The sequence below is a fragment of the Schistocerca serialis genome, chromosome 1 (genome assembly GCF_023864345.2).
Source record: "Schistocerca serialis cubense isolate TAMUIC-IGC-003099 chromosome 1, iqSchSeri2.2, whole genome shotgun sequence".
In the NCBI taxonomy this organism is placed as follows: Eukaryota; Metazoa; Arthropoda; class Insecta; order Orthoptera; family Acrididae; genus Schistocerca; species Schistocerca serialis.
Genome location: NC_064638.1, coordinates 746,733,326 through 746,755,590, shown reverse-complemented (window position 1 = coordinate 746,755,590; position 22,265 = coordinate 746,733,326). Strand labels below are relative to the sequence as shown.

General features: G+C 37.3%; 1 protein-coding gene across 1 annotated transcript in view; it reads right to left on the bottom strand.

Moving 5' to 3' along the window:
* The window catches only part of LOC126428695 (U3 small nucleolar RNA-associated protein 18 homolog), an 88,176-nt gene that overhangs the window by 40,171 nt on the left and 25,740 nt on the right, over positions 1-22,265 (bottom strand). Inside the window, exon 3 of the mRNA XM_050090414.1 lies at positions 19,984-20,145. Coding sequence (XP_049946371.1) covers positions 19,984-20,145 — 162 coding nt within the window. The remainder of the gene's footprint in view (positions 1-19,983; positions 20,146-22,265) is intronic.

Below are 22,265 nucleotides of genomic sequence, written 5' to 3'. Positions count from 1 at the left end.
GGTCACTTCCTGCTATTACCATAAATTTGAAGTAAGTTGCTAATTTTTAATTTTTTTCATTTTGAATAACTACAACTTCTATCTTCCCTTACTAAGCAGAAACTATTTGTTTTAGGGTACTCCTAGAAGGAGAATGTTAACAGGTTGGAGTGAAAGACACACAGCTAGACAGACACAATTTTTGCATAGAGAAAGTAATAGCAATATTGACATTCATAATGATAATACATCTGTTTCTTTTAATTATCATAATATTAATATGTGAGCATCAAAAATGGAAGTACTGATTTTTAAAATTAATTATATATGGGGGCCAATGGTGAAAGGAACATTGCCATAAATGTGCACAAAAGAAAGAATCATATGTATAAATAGCCATAACGAGAGAGAAAAGGAAGATGGTAGCAATGTCAGAGACAAAGGAAAACATTTCGTGTGTGTGTGTGTGTGTGTGTGTGTGTGTGTGTGTACCCACCCACGCACCCACCCACACACGAGAAATGTTTTCCTTTGTCTCTGAAATTTCTACCATCACATGTAACCATTAAATGCTGTGGCAGAAAAGGACACACGAAATTAACACTTCGTGAAGTTCAGTAACAGACACATACCGGACAAGTACATTGCCACAATTGCTATGTCGTCAATGTTGTCAACAGTGGGAAATGAAAGATGGTAACGAGGCTGTCGTGGACAACAAACAGTTTGTTAGTGTCGTTTTTTCACTTACTTTGGCCTAAGAGTAAACAGAACCAACTCTGTGATTGTTTGCTTCCGCCACCAAAAAATTTAGTGTGCTCCTAATTTTCAGTATCATCATTTTTAGTAGCTACAACGCGCCTTATTACAAGGAAACTACACTTGTTTTATGCTATGCCTCAAAGAAAAACATTAACACGTCAGACTGAAAGAGAAAAGGTTAGAGAGAGAGAATGTTTATGTCGAGAAAGTAATAGGAATAGTGCAGATGTTGATAACGATAATTCTATTGTCATTCTGAAAGATACATTTAAATGTGCACTGAACATAATTTCAAATAATTTTGAGAACTGCAACTGTGGTTTGATGAATTTACAGTGCAAATTTTGTAATGCAAATTATTTCACGTCTGAGGTGGCTTTATGTGATGCAATGCCATTCACATTGTGTTGTCATAAGGGAAAAGTTAGTTTGCCGTCATTAACAAAATTTATTTTTCAACACAATGTTTCAAAGAGGCCCTTGATATGATCAAACAATTAATGAGAAATTACAGAATTATTTCAGAATACATGTACCTACAATGCAATCTTTGCCATGGATCAGTTCTGCAGCTAAAATTTCAGGATACTTTAAGATACACGACGTTTACTATCACAGATCAGATTCACTGCCACAACTGGTCGAGTTTCGACCACAGGCGATACTAGTGTTAATTAACATTCACACAAATTAAGTTGACACTTGGCATGGTGGCTCATGGGAGCGACAGCAAATGGGAAATGCCTTTACGGTCACACAGAACTGAACTCCTGGATGTAGAGTGGTGGAAATCATGAAATTTTTATGAAATTTCGCTCAGCAAACTTGTATGGAATCACATCATTTGAAGTTAACAGCAGAAATTTGATTTCAGTTATGGCAATGAAATACGAACACTAATGACAATCAATTCTACACCACTCTGATGTATACTGACATATCACATAGAAAATTGTTAATTTCTTTCCTTACACAGGGAAGTGAGACATTCAACAATATCCAGCTGATTCTTTTATCAGGAGGTGTATTATGTGTTGAAAATAGTTGCTGATCACCAGTGCATTCAATCTTACATTTTGTGATTTGTTTTTGTGCTACATTTTATTAGTATGGTAGTGACAGCTTTTTCATACCATGCACGCTTTCAAGGCCAACATCTTCTTCAGTTAAAACTTTGGGGCGGAGGGGCCCAGAAGTTTTAACTGAAAAGTGACAGTTTTTGCTGAAGAAGAAAACTTTCAGCAAAATTAGTGTCAGAGAAAGGACTTATGCCTAAAACATATTAACAAACAGTTCTTCCCTTAAGTGGACAAGGAGAATGTGCTAATGACAGCATGTGTTGAAACACAACTTACTCTCACACACATCCATGCAGCAGCAAAAGAAGTGAAAACTGACGAATAAGAATTCATTTTATCAACAACTCAAGCTTTAATCAAGGCTAATATTCCACTGGAAAAGGCCGATCAAAGCTGAGAGAGAGGATGAACATTGTGTAATATTACACATTATTTAGGGGGAATAAATATGAGTTTAATTTACATTCGTGCCAGTTCGGGGGTTTAGCAATTTTCTTAGTGGTATTAAAATTGACAGACGCGGTTTCGTGTAACGAAATGTAGCTGGGAGGAAAAGGAATTCGTTCATGCTTGCCTTGAACCCACCCTCCCACTCCAAAAACTATTCTTACTTTTATAGCAAGAATGAGACAGTTCTTGTGAATCAGGAAACTTGGACTTTTCTGTGCTGCCAACTGTCATGCAATAAGACTCTTAAAATGTAGAAAGAGAGAGGCCTACTCAAACTAACCAAATTGTTGTGTGTCAGATTGTCTAATGTTTACAGCATCAGGTTTAGGAATGATGTATTAAAGTTGTCAACCCTCTATTTACATGTGCGCGCGTCAGCGGCAACAACACGCGACCACTATGTTGGCAATTAGAAGTCCTACAATCTAACCAAATTTTCTCACAATATTGATTACTCCATTTACATGGGAACTAGAATCGAATTGAATACACTTTCCGTATTCAGTAAGTTAGTTATTATTCTGATATTAGGCAAAGCAAAATGAATATTAGTGAACTGAAAACAGTTATACACAAATGCAACCACTGGTACAATACACAAAATACAAATTAAGATCAAATACCAACAGGAGCTTTTCTAAATTGATATCAGTACCCATGAAAATTTAATAATTGTGTTGTTATGCTCTTTTTCTCATTCCATGATACTTAGATATTGGTAATGAATGCTGGATCCCTAATTCATTTCAAATACAAGAAGACTAATAATTTAATTTTAACAGAGAATTTCACAACTACGAAACAAGGAATAGGAATGATTTCCACAGAGAAATTCATAAAACAGCTATTTATCACAAAAGTGTACTATACCAACCCAAAATCTTCTACAGTGCTCTCCCCAACGAACTAAAAATAATACCAAAACTGCACATATTTAAAAGAGAATTACAAAACATGTTATTGAGCAATAGTTTTTACAGTATTGAAGAGTTTATGAATAATATTTCCCTGGCATAATAAATATGTGTAATTGCCCACATTTAAATACTTGCTGTTTCTATGAAAGCGTGAAACAGTGTTAATGTAAGAATGGAAGTAATCTTTGATGTGATAATCACTAGCTTTTTTTTTTTTTTTTTGTTATCCTACTCGTATATTTTTATGTTAATGTTCTTATAGTTCTATTAAAATTGTAATGTCTAAGTGACAAGTAAATTCAATTATAAATTTTCATGTACATGTATTTTAAATTGTAATGTTTATTGACAAGTCCTATGTCATTTTGATGATGTACTACAAGGACGCTAATAAATTGAAATGAATTGAATTCCTTACATGGTTTTAAATAGTACTCTAATATCAGGTCTACTGACATTTTTAAGATGCTGGAGACTTGTTCTCATCTGGAAGACTGCGGAGCAGTTCTGTACCTTGAATCTTTAAAGAGGAATAGGAGGAGGAAAGATTAAAGGAGATTGGAGGAGGAGGAGATTAGTGTTTAACGTCCCATCGACAACGAGGTCATTAGAGACGGAGCACAAGCTCGGGTTAGGGAAGGATGGGGAAGGAAATCGGCCGTGCCCTTTCAAAGGAACCATCCCGGCATTTGCCTGAAGTGATATAGGGAAATCACGGAAAACCTAAATCAGGATGGCCGGACGCGGGATTGAACCGTCGTCCTTCCGAATGCGAGCCCAGTGTGCTAACCACTGCGCCACCTCGCTCGGTAGGAAAGATTAAAGGAAACTGTGAAAGATGAGTGTGTTTCATTTCTTTGTAATAAAATGACAGACAGAAGATGACTGTGTGTGTTCATGGTTCTGAACAAAGTACTTAGTAGTGCCAATGGTATAGTTCAGAAGCTGTTTGTTAGGGTAGTGAAAGTTATTGCAAATGCAAAATCTACAAAATGTTCGCAAGCAATGGAGAGCGTACTTCAAAAATTTGGAAAGAAATGTAGTTTTCATAACTCTGGATTCAACCTGTTACGTGGGTAAGCATATAAATGCAACTACGGTTTCAATTTCAGAAGGATTACTACAAACAGCGCAGCACTTATAATTTAAATCTGGTGGGCAGTGTGTGTTGGTTATGGTACTCAATGGTTTGAATCATTGTGTTGTGCATGCAAAACATATCTTCCTTAACATCCGAAAGAGAGTGCATGCATACAGTCAATTCTTAATTCAAAAATATGAAGCTGAACCCACAAAAGCTAAAATTTTCCCTATTCCTGTCATCACCGGGTGGATCTCATGGTTTAGAAGTGTTGAGTACATTGGAGAATATCTCAATAATACAGTAGAATTCATTGAAACTGTTGGAATATGAGAGTGTTGCTGTAAACTATTTTAAAGCCTTGACCTCTAGTGAAGTAAAAAATTGAATGCCTAGCTATTTTTCTTATTGAGCGTTGTTCAAAACTGTTGCAACTGGCTGTTGACATTAAAAATACTCCTCCAAGATACCATATTCATGTTCTATGAGCTAAGTTTAGTGACTTTTCAAAGAGCTTTACATTACTAAAGACTGCTTTTTTTTCCCTCCCGAGACTACCTTGGGTTAACTTGATAAATTGCCAAAGCAAATGCAAGTTTATTTAACATCCCTGTTCCAATCTGTAGATAGAGCAAGACTGATAAAACTGAACCACTCAATGGAGTGAGACACAGGAAAGGCTTCAGTAAACTGTTTGATCCGAGAAACATAACAAAAGGTGATTTAGCCAGTGACGAAATCTCTCGGTTAATGAAGCAAATTTCCATTCTACAAGAACTTTCAGCATCAGAATGTCTTGCACCACAAATAATGTTCTGGGATTTAGTTGCTAGTTCTTATAGAGAAGGTAAAAAATGTTTATGTGATTGTTGATTGTTCTTGTTCTTTCGCTGAAATCAGAATATGGGCATTTTGCTGCAATAAAGGCTATGTGGATCCATCAGTAACGTTGACAATGAGAGGTAATTTTCAATATATTGTAATATAATTGATGACAGCAGAACAGCTCTGACTCTCAGTAATATGGAAGTCATGGTACCCTGGATTATGGACATAGGCTAGGCCCTACTTATTAAAGTGGCAAGATAAAGATTTTCCCAACATTCATGCCTTGATTTGTGTGTTTTCATCAGATGTATCATTTTCATGCTTTTTTAATTTATGTAACAATAAAAGATGTTTGAATGCCTATATCAATGATTTTTGCTTTAGCCTTTAGTGCTGAAAAGTGAAAATAAAATTTAGCAAAATTACTGACAAAATGATATAAAAATAGCAAAAAAGTACCGAAGAACCTTTTTTAAATGACGAAATCAGGGAAACGCATTCACTACAAACAGATGCCTCTATGCACTGAAATTCCAATTCCACAACACACAAATATTACACATATAAGAAATTCTGATAACTTTCCAGAAATGATAAATATTATATAACAAATAATTGCTGGTGGTTGGGTTTGAACTGGTGATCCACAGCATGCAATCTCCCGGAGACATATTGACCCGCTGATTCAGAAGCTCTCACTGGAGCCAAATACTGCACACAGAATCTAGATTGTGTCACTAATCTTCTTTATGGCAGTGCTGGCAGGTCCCTGTGTCGAGGTCATGTGGTCACATCCTCTTGCTTATGATGAACACTGAGGGTAGCCGCTTCTATCACAGGCTTGCAATTGTTGATATGTCTTCTGGTTCCTTGAATGAGGAGCCCTCATATGCCAATTACACCTCAGGATGGTAGTAGGCCATTATACGGAGGACATGGACTACACCTCTGTGGTTTTGTCTTGTTGACGAAGGGTATGGGTATGTGCTTTTGTCTTGTTGACGAAGGGTATGGGTATAACATTTCAGACAGGGTACTGGTCAATTCAATAACGAATCCAGTCATATAACGAACACTGCATTAAACTTTGCTGGGTATCAAGTTTGTTGAAGGCTTCCACATGCAAATAATAGTCAAAATAAAAAACTTTAACATACTGTATTTGCCCGAGTGTGAGAAGACCCTAATTACAAGACGACCCCCTTATTTTCATGATGCTCCTAGAGAAAAATTTATTTTCAATATCTTCTGATTAATGAAATTAAACCCATTTTATTGCCATAAAATATCAGCCAAAAAGGTTAACATAATACCTATATAAATTTCTGCAATTTATTGATTGCCTAAATTTTGATAAAACAAGGAGAAATAAACTAAATGAAAAGAAGTGATTAACATTAATTTGAGGACCGTTTTCTTTTCTACATTTTTCACTTACCTACCCTGACATCTGTTTTATCACTATTTTTAATCATCATGATGCTAAGAGCGTAGCTGTCAAATTTATTTTGGCAAATATTTGGCCGTTCTTCCAAATATGTTGCGAGTTCTGAGGTTGTGGTTACCGAGGGACCTGAGAACACAGCCGTTCTTATTGATTACACATCGGATTTCCCTTCTGTGCTGACGTGGGGATGTTAGTGTGTCCCTTGTTTTCAAACCTGCCACTCTTCTCATTGGCCGCACAGGCCCAGGAGCCTTTCGTTACCATCATATGTCACTGTGAGTGTCGACAACTTTGCAGCATGAAACACTTATACACGCCACTGGCCCCTGTCTAGATTTTTACCACCTCCTGCAGAAATTAATGCTGCTGTTGATTACTTGTCCAATTTTTAAAGTTAATTCAATTCGACTACAAACTGATTCTGGCAAAGTGCAGTTTAAACATGGTAGTTGTTCCTAAAAAGCCAAAGTACACAGGATGGATTCCCATGGTTGGCAACATGACATAATTTGCTTTCGGCTCACTACCCCCCTCCCTGTACTCATCTAGGTCTTGGTCAAGCTGGTATCTATGTTCCCCTTCAACCCTTCTGTAGTTCTGTATTTGAGCAAATCTGAAACATGGACTGCAATATCTTTTAGAGTGCAAGTCACATATAACAACAGCAACTAATACATAAATTAAAGATTGCAATCACGATTCAGACCATTTTCAAACTGTCACACGTCCCATGATCTACTGATGTCTGTTTATACTATCGGCACGACAGGTCTTGCAACTGTAATTTATTCTTGTGACAACGATGATAGTCAGTTTAATATGATTTATTTCATTATGAATTAATTTTCCTTCTTGTATCTTCATAATGTCACCATCATGTTTTAGAGCTGATTAAAATCTGGTAACGCTTTTACTCAGTATTCTAATATGTGAAAAGTGACCAAAATTCTCCTTTGCAACCCACTTAGTAAATCATTACAGTCCCTCATAATCAAACAAAATGGTTCAAATGGGTCTGAGCACTGTGGGACTTAACATCTGAGGTCATCAGTCCCCTAGACTTAGAACTACTTAAACCTAACTAAGGACATCACACACATCCATGCCCGAGGCAGGATTCGAACCTGCGACCGTAGCGGTCGCGCGGTTCCACACTGTAGTGCCTAGAACCACTCGGCCATCCCGGCCGGCCCCTCATAATCAAGTAAAGTGTTGATCTGGGTTCAGAAACTAATAACGTTTCTTGAAAGTCAACATTTCTGCTTTTAAATGTTACCTTTACTTAAAAAAATGAAACAGCATTAATGTCTGCACACAGTATCAATACATGTATGGAACTTTCATTGCAAACCTGTTCAAATGCAACAAGTGTTTGTAAGATGATAGGATTTTGTGCTATTTTCTGCTGTGTTTCACAAAACTGTCAAATTTTAAGCAGAGAAAGAGACTGTTCCAGTGGCTAGTTCATCGTTTTTCATACATCCCTTGCACTAGTGCCGCATGATTCAAATTTCACACAATTGTTTGAACATCAATACTGTATCAAGCATTCCGGTGTTTCGGGAAATCTCGAGCCAGTTCGAATGCAAGTATTGTATGACCATCCCTGCCCTTCCATATTCTTCAAAATAAATCTGCATGTGACCTCAATAGCCAAAGATTCATCTGTAAATGTAAGACAACCCCTATATAATCTATATAAATAACGTAAAAATGTTAACATCGGCAATAGTTTAATCTGGGAATATAAGATAACCGTGTATTTTCTGAATAGTGAATTTTGGAAAAAATTTTGTCTTATAATCAGGTAAATACGATTAACATCTGTGATACCTATACAATACCATAATAATCAACCCATATTCTTGCATTTAGTAAGTAGAACAAAGTTTGTTGACAAGCCATAATTACAGCCACATTTTAAACAAACAAATGTCAAAAACTATAAATTGCAAAACAATTTAAATAACAACAGCACTTAGTTGTGTGTGACTGGCCGCTATTGTGGTTATAAGAGACTAAAAAATCGACCTGAATTATTACAGGATATTAATGACACAAAAATTAATGAAATACATGACTTGCAAATTTGCCTATTACAAAAACTACTTGGGTAATTCCATGCCAAGTGGTCATGACCATTATGTATTTTAACCAAATTCAGTAAAATACTTGTGGAGATACAGTCGTTTAACTGACACTGTAAAGCAGCTTTCAATAACTTTCAGAAACCTTGAGACACTATCTCAGGCATTATTGTCTCCGAAGAAACAAAAAAAGATTTCACAAGGGATTTTCATGTGGATAATTCGAAGCAATGTTGGTCAGAAAAATGGCTGTTTGAAAAAATATGCTAAGTTTAGTTGTCTTTAGCTCTGAAAGTAAGTGAATGATAAATCTGAAACTTTGCATGTTATGACTTACAAAAAATGGGTATTTTCAATCCAGTTTAACAAAAAAATTCTGCCAACTCTTTTAAACAATTTTCATTTAAAAAATCATGTTCCAAACCATCTAAACAAGTAGGTTTGTGTCCATATTCTGCTGATACTTAAATTAAATCTAACATTTTTATTTTGTTTTACGGTTGTTTAATACTCTCAGGGGAATGTAATATCAAAAATCCTGATGAACAGAAAGTGAGCTTGAGCCAGAAGAACTTGAAAAAAGACAAAAAAGAAGGGCACCTTGTCAAGATTCGTAATGACATATTTCAGCCAGTTTTTCTGCTGTCATAAGTAGTTATAAACTTCAAAATTTAACCATGCATCACTGAGGCACTAGGGATCACAGTAATAAAATTGTTGCCGAACAGCTGCAACACGCATTCTACAAACTACCTTCAATTTTTACATCCTTGTAGCATTGTGTAAAGTTTGGAGAACTTCACAGCAGTCTGACTCTCCCTCTTTTTCTCTTCTTTTCCTTTTTTTATATATAGGATTCACGTTAATGAAAATTTTCAATGGGAGTTTTTCTTTTGGGATGCCACTGATGTGCAAATTTAATTCCAGTCTACAAAATAGCATATTTTGTGTTTGCTGTTTATGTGGAACATAAGTACACTGTTGTAAACTTTTTTGTATAAATGTGTTGGTATAGTCGATCATGGCTTAACCACTACTGAATTCTTTTAAAGAGAGAAAACCAGCACCCCCATCTCCATACAGTCCATGCCCTAAGCTATGCAACAGGTACCTTGGGTGGGTTTCAATACCAAAAAATATGATGCCTGATTGGGTCTGTTTCCACAGGGTCCCAAATCCGATGAGCCAGTTCTTTCAGTGCCCCAGGCAAAAGCTAAAAAATATTTCTTTTCGGATCTTAAGCTTATGTTTACTACGAGCTGCTTGAATCCTTTAAAGATTTAATTAATCTGCTGTTGAATATCACAAGGAAAACTATACTGAAAGCAAGATGATATCACTGATGGAGCTGGAATAACTGCAATATTGGGTTGTTTTAGAACTCAGCACATGCCACTTCCTTATGGCGAATACAATGAATTTGCTGGGCCACGTGGATGCATAAAGCATCCTTCTGCTGAGGAAGTCTAACAAAGGATTCCAATCCACCACTCTTTTTCATAAATGCATTTAGCATATTGTCCTGCTTGAAGATCTGATGTTTATATCTCCTTCACTACCAATGGAACATCCAGGATAGAATGTAACAATATTATGAAAAGGATAGTTGCTACTCACCATAAAGCGGAGATGCTGACACACAGGAAGTCACAACAACAACAAAAAAGTGTTTTTGTTGTGCCTATCTGGATTCAGCATCTCTGCTGTATGGCGAGTAGCAACTATCCTTTTCATAATACTGTTACTCTCGTTCACTACTCGAACTTAATTTTGTCACAAAAGATGATGCATCATTCTAAATTCTGATGACCTGAACTGTTTCATCGGCTGGTAAAAGTTGAGATTTTTCTCTAACTCCTGCTAAAGTATGCCCATATCGAAACCCGTCTTCTTGTGGCCCTTTATTTTTTTCAATTTATTCTTAGCTGCTGAAAGACAATTTAATATTGTTAATGTTCTCAGTACAGAAGCAAAACACATCTACTGGTATTAGACTCTGTCTATTAACTGGCCGTACACAAACTGAGACAGTTTTTGAAAGTTTTGTACTGGATATCAGAGCCATCTCTGAAAAATGGATATGGAAATCTGAGCAAGCTTCCTTTTTACAGATTTGATCAGTTCCTTGATGAAAATGTTGAGCAGAAAATTGTGTCTTGCTGCAGTTAACGCAAGAACAAGAGATTCCATCTTCTGTTTTTGAGTAAAATAGATGACAAATGGATGGATTGTTGGCTAACCATTTTCCCAAAGGAAACCTTGCACTGCATCCTGAATAATAAATGAATAATTCTCAGTAAAATGCATTAGGATAGTAAGCTCATCTTTCTCTGGATCTAATTTAACAACATTAAGATACAAACTTAGATGTCTGGTGATGTAGTGATGGCTTGACCAACTCAATTTTTGTACATCCATTCTTGTGTTTGGAGGTACTTCAGCCATTCACTTATATAATACAATGTAACACCTACAGCCATCCTATTATGTCATTTATTGTATTGGCTACCATTTTTGGTGCTTCAGTGCACCACCTTCAGGCCTTAATTGATGCTGAGAGGATCCATATGCACAATCTGTCAGTGGCCAACATCTATAACCGGTTTTCAGAGACTAGCTGTAACAGCGATGTCTCTTCAACCATCAACTATCAACTATCAGTAGTTGATAGCTGATGGTTGGAGAGACAACATCATTGTCACAGGTAATCTGTGAAAACCAGTTATAGATGTTGGCCACTGATACACTGAGCAAACGGATGGTGTTAACCCACTCAGCTTGAGCTAAGGTTGGTTGCTTTGGTGAAGGAGACCAGACAGCGAGGTCATCGGTCTCATCGGATTAGGGAAGGACGGGGAAGGAAGTCGGCCGTGTCCTTTTAAAGGAACCATCCCGGCATTTGCCTGGAGCGATTTAGGGAAATCACGGAAAACCTAAATCAGGATGGCTGGACGCAGGATTGAACCGTCGTCCTTCCGAATGCGAGTCCAGTGTCTAACCACTGCGCCACCTCGCTCGGTTTGAGCTAAGGCCTGAAGATGGTGCACACAAGCACTGAAACTGGTAGCCACATAGTAAATGATGACATAAGGATGGCTGTAGGTGTCCCATTTTATTATATAACTCAACTTTTGTTCCTATTTCTTCAAAAAATACCTCCACTGTCATTTGTTTCGTGTCCAGAATGTTCTAAATGGTATGGATCCATTGCTTATATCAATAATTTCCTTTGGATCATGTTGTGATGCTATAGCTTCTGGGCTAGGACACTTTTCACAGTGATGTGGCACATATTCTTGAAATTTCACACTGCAAACTGCCGTACTGAGAAGCTTAAGTGATTACTTCACATTATTAGACGAACAAAAACTATCCTTATTACTGCCCTTTAATTTTTTATGAAAAGTATTTTTTAAGATATGTGGAATTCACGGGATGTTAAAGAGAAACAAAAGACTAGTTTTTTGCAGTTTTTCGAGTTTTTCTGATTCAAGCTCATTTTCTGTTTATCGAAACATCTGATTTTACTTTCCCCATGCTCTAGAAAACAAATGTAAAACACAATAAAAATATCTCACATTTAATGTGAATACCAGCACAATATGGCCACATTTTCACCACACCATAACCTCGTCTTTCTTTTATAGCCTTATATGCTCACATTGATAAACCAAATCTTGTTTTTAGGTGATTTAGAACACGGTCTTTCTAACGAAAAGGATTTTAAAAAGTATGAAATAATAATAATAATAATAATAATAATAATAATAATAATAATAATAGGCTCTCAACATAAACTATGGAAAGCAGTATGAGAATGAAACTTTATATTCTAAGAGCTTATGTTGGTATGTTATTGCAGTTAAAGTTTCAGGTTTACCCCAAAATTATTTCTGGAGATATAAAAAGCTTAATTTCACTTTTTTTTCTTTACGATACCAGTTTTTGGATGACTGTTTCAAATTATTGGTATGAAAATTGCTCATGAAACCTTTTTCATTGTTTATGGAAGAGAGAGCAAAACATTCTACAAAATGGCCTAGTTCTGTTTCTTTCAAGAAAATGTTCCTAGAGATATTATGTCCCAAAGCTGCACTATGAGGCCAAACAAATGATTGTATCTCTGCAAGTATTAAACTGATGAAAGTAGAACTTTATCAATGTTCATTGCAAACATGTGTCAACATTCACATAAAATTTCATCAAAACCCGCGATGGTCACTGGGAACTTGTCCGAGATTAGACCACTTGGTTTGGAGTGGCCTAACTACTTTTTTAGGAATTTATAGGTCATCAAGAAACTTTGGAGGAGGAGGAGGAGGAGTATCCAGAATGCATTTTATTTCTTGCCAAGCTTGTTGTTATCAGAATATGAAATATTTAAATTGTGATGTAATTCGGAAATTCAGAGCACACCTGATCTGTAATCATAATCAGAATTCTGTTCAGATTTTTACTCTTAATTCAATACACAATAATTAAAAAGTCATGTTCTGAGGAAAACTAGAGCTTTAAAATGTATATTTGTCGACCAAGTTTCAAAACAAATATCAGGTTCCAATTACCCATACTAGTAAACGCAGATACCAAGAAATGCTATTTCCGTAAATAATGCTCACTACATAAGTACAGAATTTGTTCATGAAAATAATCAACATCTGATCTGTTTTTATCATAAATATTATTCTCTATTTATAATATGCGTAAATAGGCTAAAATGTAATTATCAATTGGTACCGTCAGCCAGCCATATTGGAAGCCAAGACACCAACTTGCACTCAATCTCAAGGGACTAGTGGACTAAATGAGCTTATAAAATGAACTATATCGCCACAGTTTTTATTTCAAATAGACTTAGTCCTATTATACAGAACGGAAAGGAAATAATAATGATCATCAGACACTCAACAACGCAGATTCAGTATTGAGAAGATTGGCATAACTCAATTGAAGCAGTCCTTGAAACTTCTGGCATTTCTACCAGTTACGGATTTTATTATGCTAAATTCACGTAACATGATTGCGCTTACAGATTCTAGTCAAGACTTCCGAATAACATTTCACTATGGAGCAGAAAAAACAGGGCGAAGCTTGCAGTATCTTGCTTCGCTTTGTTGTATGCAAATGTCAGATGGGCAGTACTGTGTCTCAATCCCTTTGTTCAACATCAGCGCACACCGAAGGGGGCGTATCTCCCAATGTCTTATGTGATACTAGTTTCGAGAGGGTAAGACTTCCAAGATCTGAAATCACTACACAGCCTGCTCTTGCTTAAAAACAATGTCTTCTACAAGTAACCTTGCAATTTCCAGAGCTTTGGTAGTTGGCACAGCTCTGGTGCCGCCAAAGCAAGTAAAGTAGTTTGTCAACTTTGAGAACCTTCCCAAGAGGTCGATTGCAATTTGGTGGAATGACACAAGGTGGATACGGTACTAGATGCCACATAGGTAATTATGACATATGCTTCCTATGCTGGTATTCCTTACAGTGGCTCACATACTGTCTAACTGATCAATAGAGATCTGGCCAATGATGCCTTTGTGTTATTCTGTCTAGCTCCATTTCCACCACACTCGATCATAGTTAGCCTCATATGGTATGTATAAATAATGTAATGAGAGTGATTTTTTTCCCCACCCGTATGATACCAATAACATTATAATTCAACATTTCCCCCTTCAAAGTACTTTGCTTGAGAAGTCACATGGCACTGGAGACTTTTCTTCCACTACTCATAACAATTCTGGAACTCCGATCCTGAAATAACCTCGAGCTGGTCAGTTACAGCCATTTGAATGTTGTCTAGAGCCCCAAAGCAACATCTCAGAAGTGCATGTTCAATCTCAGAAAGAGAAAAATGTCACAAGGACAGAATACGAAGCCTGAGGAGCCATAGGAATGCTTTTACTGGCCAAAAAATGGTTTACTGATATCACTGTGTGACAAGGAGCATCGTAGTGATACTACATCCACTTCTTTTTGACGACTGGTTTCTAATGAAGAGAAGCAGGACACAAATTCAACTCTGCACCAGCCTTCCGACTGTCAAATGAAGATCTGCATGAACATGATCCCGGACTTGGTTGATATTTGCATCACTACCGAGACTGAAAGCCTTCCACTGTGGGGTTCATCTTCATCTGCAAATGCCTTAAACCACAGAAATACCTAGGTCCTTGACAAAACACTATCTCTGTAGGCCCACTGAAATTTTGTGACCATTTTTGTTGCACTGCGTTCAAATCCAAAGCAAAATATAATTGAACACTGTTGCTTGAAATTCACATCACTCATTGTCGGAACACACAAGCAAATCCTTCTTCACCAAAAATTTGCTACACACAACCAGTATGCCACTACACGCTGATGGCATCTCACATGTCCACCTGACTCCCCTCCAAGTCCAGCTTCAGCAGCATTGCCAGAACAAACATTATGCTATCAGCTTCATTACTTTATTTACAAACCTCGTACAATGTCTAGTTTATTAATTGAAATGCTTCTTTTGGCAATTCCTCCTCCTTCAAGGCTTCTATGGTTTTCAGCAATGCTGTATTTTCCCTCTGTTCAGCAGCAATATCAGTCAATGCAGTAAGGGCTGAGATTTCATCCACAATGCTGTGTTTTGCCAAATTAGTCCTTGAAAGGTAGCCTGTGTTCTTGTGTTTGCATTCACTTTTGTATACTGCGGTGACATTCTACTCATGAAGGCTCAGTGCTCAGCTCAACAGTCAACCCGATGGATCCTTCAGGCTTGTCACCTAGCATAGAGTATGGTTGTACAAATACAGCTGGAACTTAGAACTTATGGATGGTCCAAGCAACTGCAAGGCACAAATTCTTGGTTGTAGTGTAGTTCATCGCTAACTTGGAGAGTACTCTGAAAGCTTAAGCTATCACTTTTTCAGCACCTGCACGAATTTGTACTAGAACTGCACATATCCCATATTCAATAACATTGGTGCGAAGTTCTCTCTCAGCATTCTTATCATGTTGTTGTTGTTGTGGTCTTCAGTCCTGAGACTGGTTTGATGCAGCTCTCCATGCTACTCTATCCTGTGCCAAGCTTCTTCATCTCCCAGTACCTACTGCAACCTACATCCTTCTGAATCTGCTTAGTGTATTCATCTCTTGGTCTCCCCCTATGATTTTTACCCGCCACGCTGCCCTCCAATACTAAATTGGTGATCCCTTGATGCCTCAGAACATGTCCTACCAACCGATCCCTTCTTCTGGTCAAGTTGTGCCACAAACTTCTCTTCTCCCCAATCCTATTCAATACTTCATCATTAGTTATGTGATCTATGATTCTTATCATACAAGGCTTGAAGCTGAGATTTTGGTACTTCCTTAAGGACAAGAAAAGATCTTTCTTGCACATTGTTCCAAGGAAATTGGCAGCTCCCTGCAGTTCTTGTATGGGATGTGCCCTGGCACAGAAGTACTTCATGAATCACCAAAATTATGAGTACATTCTGAAAAATCTTCTCACATCATAACTGTGCTGAGGGGTTGAAAATCTGTGATTTCTTTTTTACCTCTGGATAGAGATCTGCATCAAAATTCACTAGATCCCCATGATTTATATTTCCTGAGTGGCGAAGACCCACTATTTTGGATTCATGCAGAGACTTTCAGCCTTGAACAACCTTAAACACATTTGTCAGAAGGTCTAATTGTTCTGAACTTGTCTTCAAAATAACAACGCCATCATCTGGATAGGAAAGATACGCCGTCCATTTAAAGTTCAAATCAGTTTGTCCCTAGAATGCCCGTGTCATCCTCCTCCTTGACAAGGACCACAGGAGAGGACCAAGAACTCTGTGGAGGTTCAATGATATTATCTTTCAGCATCTTCTCCACTTCCTCTCCAATTACCTGCAGTCCAGTTGGCAACACCCTATATGAGAGCTGGCTGATTGGTGGATGGTCCCCAGTGCTGATATGGTGTCTTACCAAGAGCTGTTTGATCTGTCTTCTCTCCACTCTGAATTTGAAAGCAATAAAAATTAGCACAGAACAGCTAATGCTCATAGATGTTGTTCCTCAGTCAGGCCAGATCCTATGGGCAGTTCAATAGTAACTTTTTCCAATGCATTTCCTTTAACGTAACAAAAAACAAGTCAACGACAATGGCACTAAGCTGTCTTTTTTGGACTGGTTCGATAGTTCCTGTACCCATTCCTTTAGAGACAAGTTGTGTAAACTTGTAATGACAAGTAATTCAAAGTTGCCCTTGACCACCTGCAATGCTTACGATCACTACTGGTTCATATATTTCATTTGAAAGTCCGAGTAGCTTTTTGCAGTCGAGAAAAGCATCACTATTTAGCTGAACATCTACACTGACTATTGGGTCTCTTCTCATTCGTGATCAGAGGACAGCAACATATGCAGCAGTAAACTACTGCCCAGGGCGATTTTTGTTATGTGTGCTATTTAAAAACAGCTTTGTAAATCTGTTGCCCTGATCTTCCAGTCTATGACTGCTTGTGACACCTGCATGAAGTTCCATCTAAAAATAGCATTATGGATACATTCTGCTAACACGACAAATTCAAAGGGCTATGTTCTGTCCTGTCATTGTTAGTTATTTTAGCAATGTGTGTTCCTGTAATAGTGCAGGGAATAATCAAATGAAAACAATCGATTCAATCAGTTGACGGATAACAACCAATTCAATCAGTTGTTGGATAACAATCGCCTCATTTGGTTGTAACTTTATATATTGCTTGAATTATTCATTCGTTCTTTTCAGTGAAATCAGTCTATAGGAGCAACCAAATGGAAACAAACAAATCAGGCAGTTGTAGCTTTATGTGTACCAGTTGTATTATTATACATTCATTTCTTTTGAGTCAAACCAGTAACTGGGAGCAACTGAATGAAAATAGTTGACACAATCCTGTGGTGTTTAGTGTTCTGACTGAGTTATTCATTCCTCCTTTCTTTCTTTCTTTCTTTTCAAGTGAAACCAACCAGTCTTTTTAGTTGTATCTGAGTGTCCCACAGACTCCACGTCACTGTCCTGCTGCTATCAGGCCAGGGTAGCAGCCAGAGCGAGGAGCTGGCCAGCCACCACTAGTGCAGGTCCTAGTAGTGCTGCACTCGTTGGACCTGTACTCGCACCAGCCACCGCTGGCTGCACCCTTGGCCCTACCAGTAACAGGAGAAGGCTATAAGTGGCAGCACCACCTTGTGCCTGCCCCCAATGACCCCCATGGAAAATGGCAAAAAAGTATGGAAGTGAAATCACTCAAACCCAAAGACTGAGTGCAAACATTTATATAACCGAAACATAATTGTCTCAGTCGGTTGTCTTGCATTGAATGAAACCAATCAAATATGGTGAGTGAAAACTTTCATATAACAGCCACAGCCGAAGGAAAGTTGTTTTAATCAGTTGTCTCACATTGAGTGAAGCCACATAAACCCAGTGAGTGAGTGAAAACATTCATATAGCTGACACGGCTGCAGAGACCAGTTTCATTTGGTTGTTTCATTCAATGGAAAAAAACCAACTGAAGGAAAAAACAGTACTCTTAATAGTTGGTTGTCGAAAACAGTCGGTTGTCCCATCACAACCAGTCAGGTGGGCATATTTCCCATTCACATCCTCCAGCACAATGATTTTCGTATCACAGAACATAGTTTATTTAGCTAGTGATTTTCAAGTAAAAACGTAGATCTGGCCACACTTTTCATTTCTGTTGCTGTGAATTAGGTTATGGAATACCTCTACGTTCAACTTGCAAACCTTGTCCACTGAATGCAAATTTTGCATGAAAGTTAAATGGTCATAGTCATTGCATTTGCTAATAATTGGGTACAGTAACGTTGCACTGTAGATTGTAGGCAAAAGGTGTAAAATGTCTTTATCGCCTGGATGGATGCTGAGTAGTGTCAGGTAGCTGATGGCTGCCAGCTAGCGTCTGCTCCCTCCAGAGGAAACTCTGGCACAAAAATTGTTCTCATCTGGACAGACAGCCATAAGCTCTTTTGTGGAAATATTTCTGGAAGTTTTGCAGTAATTGGCAACTTAGACAATGATGTAAATTATCTCTGAGCTTCTATCTGACTAATACTTGTAGCAAAAAGATGAAATGCGGTTAAAAAATTAAGGAAAGAGGGGTTCAAACTCTCAGCCTCTTGTTTACAGAGTGTGCTGTTAATCATTAGACAACAAGCAAATTCAGCACCAAAACAGCTCGAATAGAAGTCAACAGTTTCTGTACAGACTTTAGCTTGCTACTGTGTTGCCAGTTCATGCAGATGGCTGGTCTCAGGATTCTGAGGGGAAGACAGCTTTGTTGGTACCTTAAGTGAACAATTCGGACTTGACTCAGGGGCATGTGAAGAAGACAGCAAGTCATGGCATCGAAATATCGTGCGAAAATGACACGAACAACCAGCGCAGAAGACCCAATTATTCAACATGTCAATTCAGACTTAGTCTCTATGGCCGCAGGACAGGCACTTTACGCCACAGACTGTACGTACAACCACACAGCTTGTCTCACCAGTCTAGGCAATAACTTTTAAGATCCAAAGGTGGGGCAATATTTCTGCATCTGTGCTATCTCCGTGCCCTGAAACACGCTGGGAGAATACCAACTTCAGGAAATGGTGGTTTCTGTACTCAATATCTATGAGGTGGTTCGGAAGGTATAGGTCCTCATTGGTTATTACTATACTGAATTGGATTTGCTGCAATGTGGCTGGTCTATCACTGATACAACAGACAAAAGTTGATTGTGATCCTGTTACCAACAAATAATAGCCCAAAGCAGGTGACTATGGCGGTGGCATGTATTCAAAGCCTTGACATGCTGGATTCTAAAAGTGCCTGCACAACTTCGGAGATGAAGTTTCCCACACATTTGGCATCTGGGATTTGGCCACAATGAAATGTGTCGATATTGGGCACCATGCTAACTTGATCACAATATGCAAATAGCAAGAAGGTTTCTGTCCAACAGAGATACCTTTAACTCAAATGCTCGTGAGTTTAAATGTTAGTCACGCTCTGTTCCAAGAAATGTACATCTATGCATAACAGATATTGCTGCAAGCCTACTAGACACTATGTTAACACAAAAACCAACTTATTTTGTATGTAGATATTGGCATTCAAAATTATTTTACTGTTAGATTATAGGTCAGATGGCACCCCCCCCCCCCTCCTCCACATTGTCAAAATAAATGATTTTCTCTCAACATAAGAAACTCCAGTAAACTCAAGTGAAAAATAAATATATTTAATTACATTTCTGGAGACAATGAAAGCACTTTACACAGGAAAAAGAGTAACAATGATTATTTCACTTTTACTTAATTTGATAAAATAACAAACCTTCGTTCTTCTTCTTTCAGTGACTGTAAGGGTATCACATTTTCTGAATGTTTTTTTTCTCTTCTCACTTTCCTTTCACGCCTGTTCTCACCATCATCCTCATGCTTCCGCTTTTTTGGATGTGTTCTAATTCTTGGAGAATTTCGCAACATTGTTATTCCCCTAAAAACAAAAGATGGTGCTGTCTTAATTATGTACAATGAAACAGACATGCATATTTACACTACACGACAAGCATAAATTGTGTCAGGAGGTGTTGGTTTTCCTTCCTGTCTCATAAAACAAACAGTGATAAGTCAAGGTTTGTTCAGTGTCTTACATCTATACGTCAAACTCAAAAATATTATCAAAACATAAGTAAATCACCTGTGGAAGGTTTCCTTTCTGAAGTTACAAAGTCATTTCAATTACAAATTGCAGTTTCACTGAGGGTTCTAACTAAATACATTCCACAGAAAGTACACTGTTCATATGGTGATTCTTTATCCCACTTGGATCAAAATTTTCATTCATTTACTGAATAGTGTCAGGACTAAAACCACAGAATAGATACTATTGTGCAGAAGCTCCCTTTCACTAATCCAACAGAATGCAGGAATTTGTCTTGATGTCCAGCCAAGAACAAGATGGGAGAGATACTGAGTACAACACTTCAATAGTTGCTCAAAGGCCCAAACTATCTGTAACATTATGATTTACACCACAATTGTACTGTACTCAACACTGTGACCACCCTACCATCTAAAATTATAATAAAGCATATTTGAACATTCTTTTTCCTCTGAATAGATATATCAGCCTGTTGAAGATTGTCCCTTACTATGTATATTTGCAACAATTACGCATTTGAAAGCAAATAGAGCTGCTCAGTAAACTAGTGACATACAGGATTACAATGTGCAAAACAGACAATTATTATCTACACAAGAAGTGGCATAAATTAACCCTTAAAGATCCCGTGTCAGGCACATTTTATACAACAAATTGCCTCTCAGAATCAAATGCGTTGAAAACACATCTGTATTTATAAATAAATTCTGAGGGTATTTAGTCTCTTCCTCTCTATATAGCCTAAAAGAATAACTAGAAGCTAAACAGTTGAGAGGACCCCCTTCAAAAATGAAATTAATAAGACAGTTACATAACTATAAACCAGTAATCATAAATATACAATGTATGTACCTTATCATTATACAAGGATGATGCTGCTGCTTGTTCTTTTTTTGTTTATCCTGATACCTTTGACAGGCATGATACTACAAAGTAAGGCTGTCAGAGTGTAAGACAGCAAATATTAGTTAGTATGTGGTAACATTGTGAAAGTGAAATGGTGAGGGTGAATAATTGTGAGAATGTGAAGTTGAGTTTGTGAATTCATACAGATATCAATGTGTGAGTAAGCAAGGTTTAATATTATTCTTAAAGACCAGGTTTGGCAAGATTGCTTGTAAATCTTTTTATTGACCAGATTTTGCAGATCAGTGCATTTGTCATTGAATCTTGTAACATTTTTAACAACAGCATGTGGAAATCACCAATGGCCTGACTAGGTGTAATGTTGTGTAAGTTGGTCATTGCATCAACTGTTGGGGGCAATCTGAATAGTTCAATTATTTTTAAAAACCATGTTCGCCAAGATCGTCGGTAAATCTTTTTATAAAAAGACGTTACAAGATCTGATGATGACAGCACAGATCTGTAATAATTGGTCAATAGTAAGATTTACAAGTTATCCTGGTGAACCTCATTCCCCAGAATAAAATGTAATTTATACTTCCCCCAACAGATGACACAATGTCAAATATATATAAACATGTTTTTAATTTATCCAGCTTATGTTAAGAAAATCTTGGATGGTACTGGGTATTATAATTGAAATTGTATATGTCCTGATCACATCTATACATTGGAAATTGTCTACACATGAGTTAATGAAGGAATTAAAAAGGAAGAATGAGTTTCAGAGTATACAACAAATGATGGCAAATTATATCCAAATAGCCAGTTTTTAGGATCATGATCATCTGACACACTTATTGATATATTTTATTTGTTTACAATTCTTTTACATATAATTATTAAAAAATCAATTTTGCAAATGTAATCAAATACAAAAAATCCACCTTTCAGATGATAATATTAACAGTTGCATACCAATTGGGGGAGGGGGTGGGGGGGGGGGGGCAGTAACTGACCCCAACGAAGTTTTTAGGCTAAAACTCTTGTTGTGTTCAGTAGTTTATTTAATAAATACATGACATTTATCGTAATTATAATTGCTA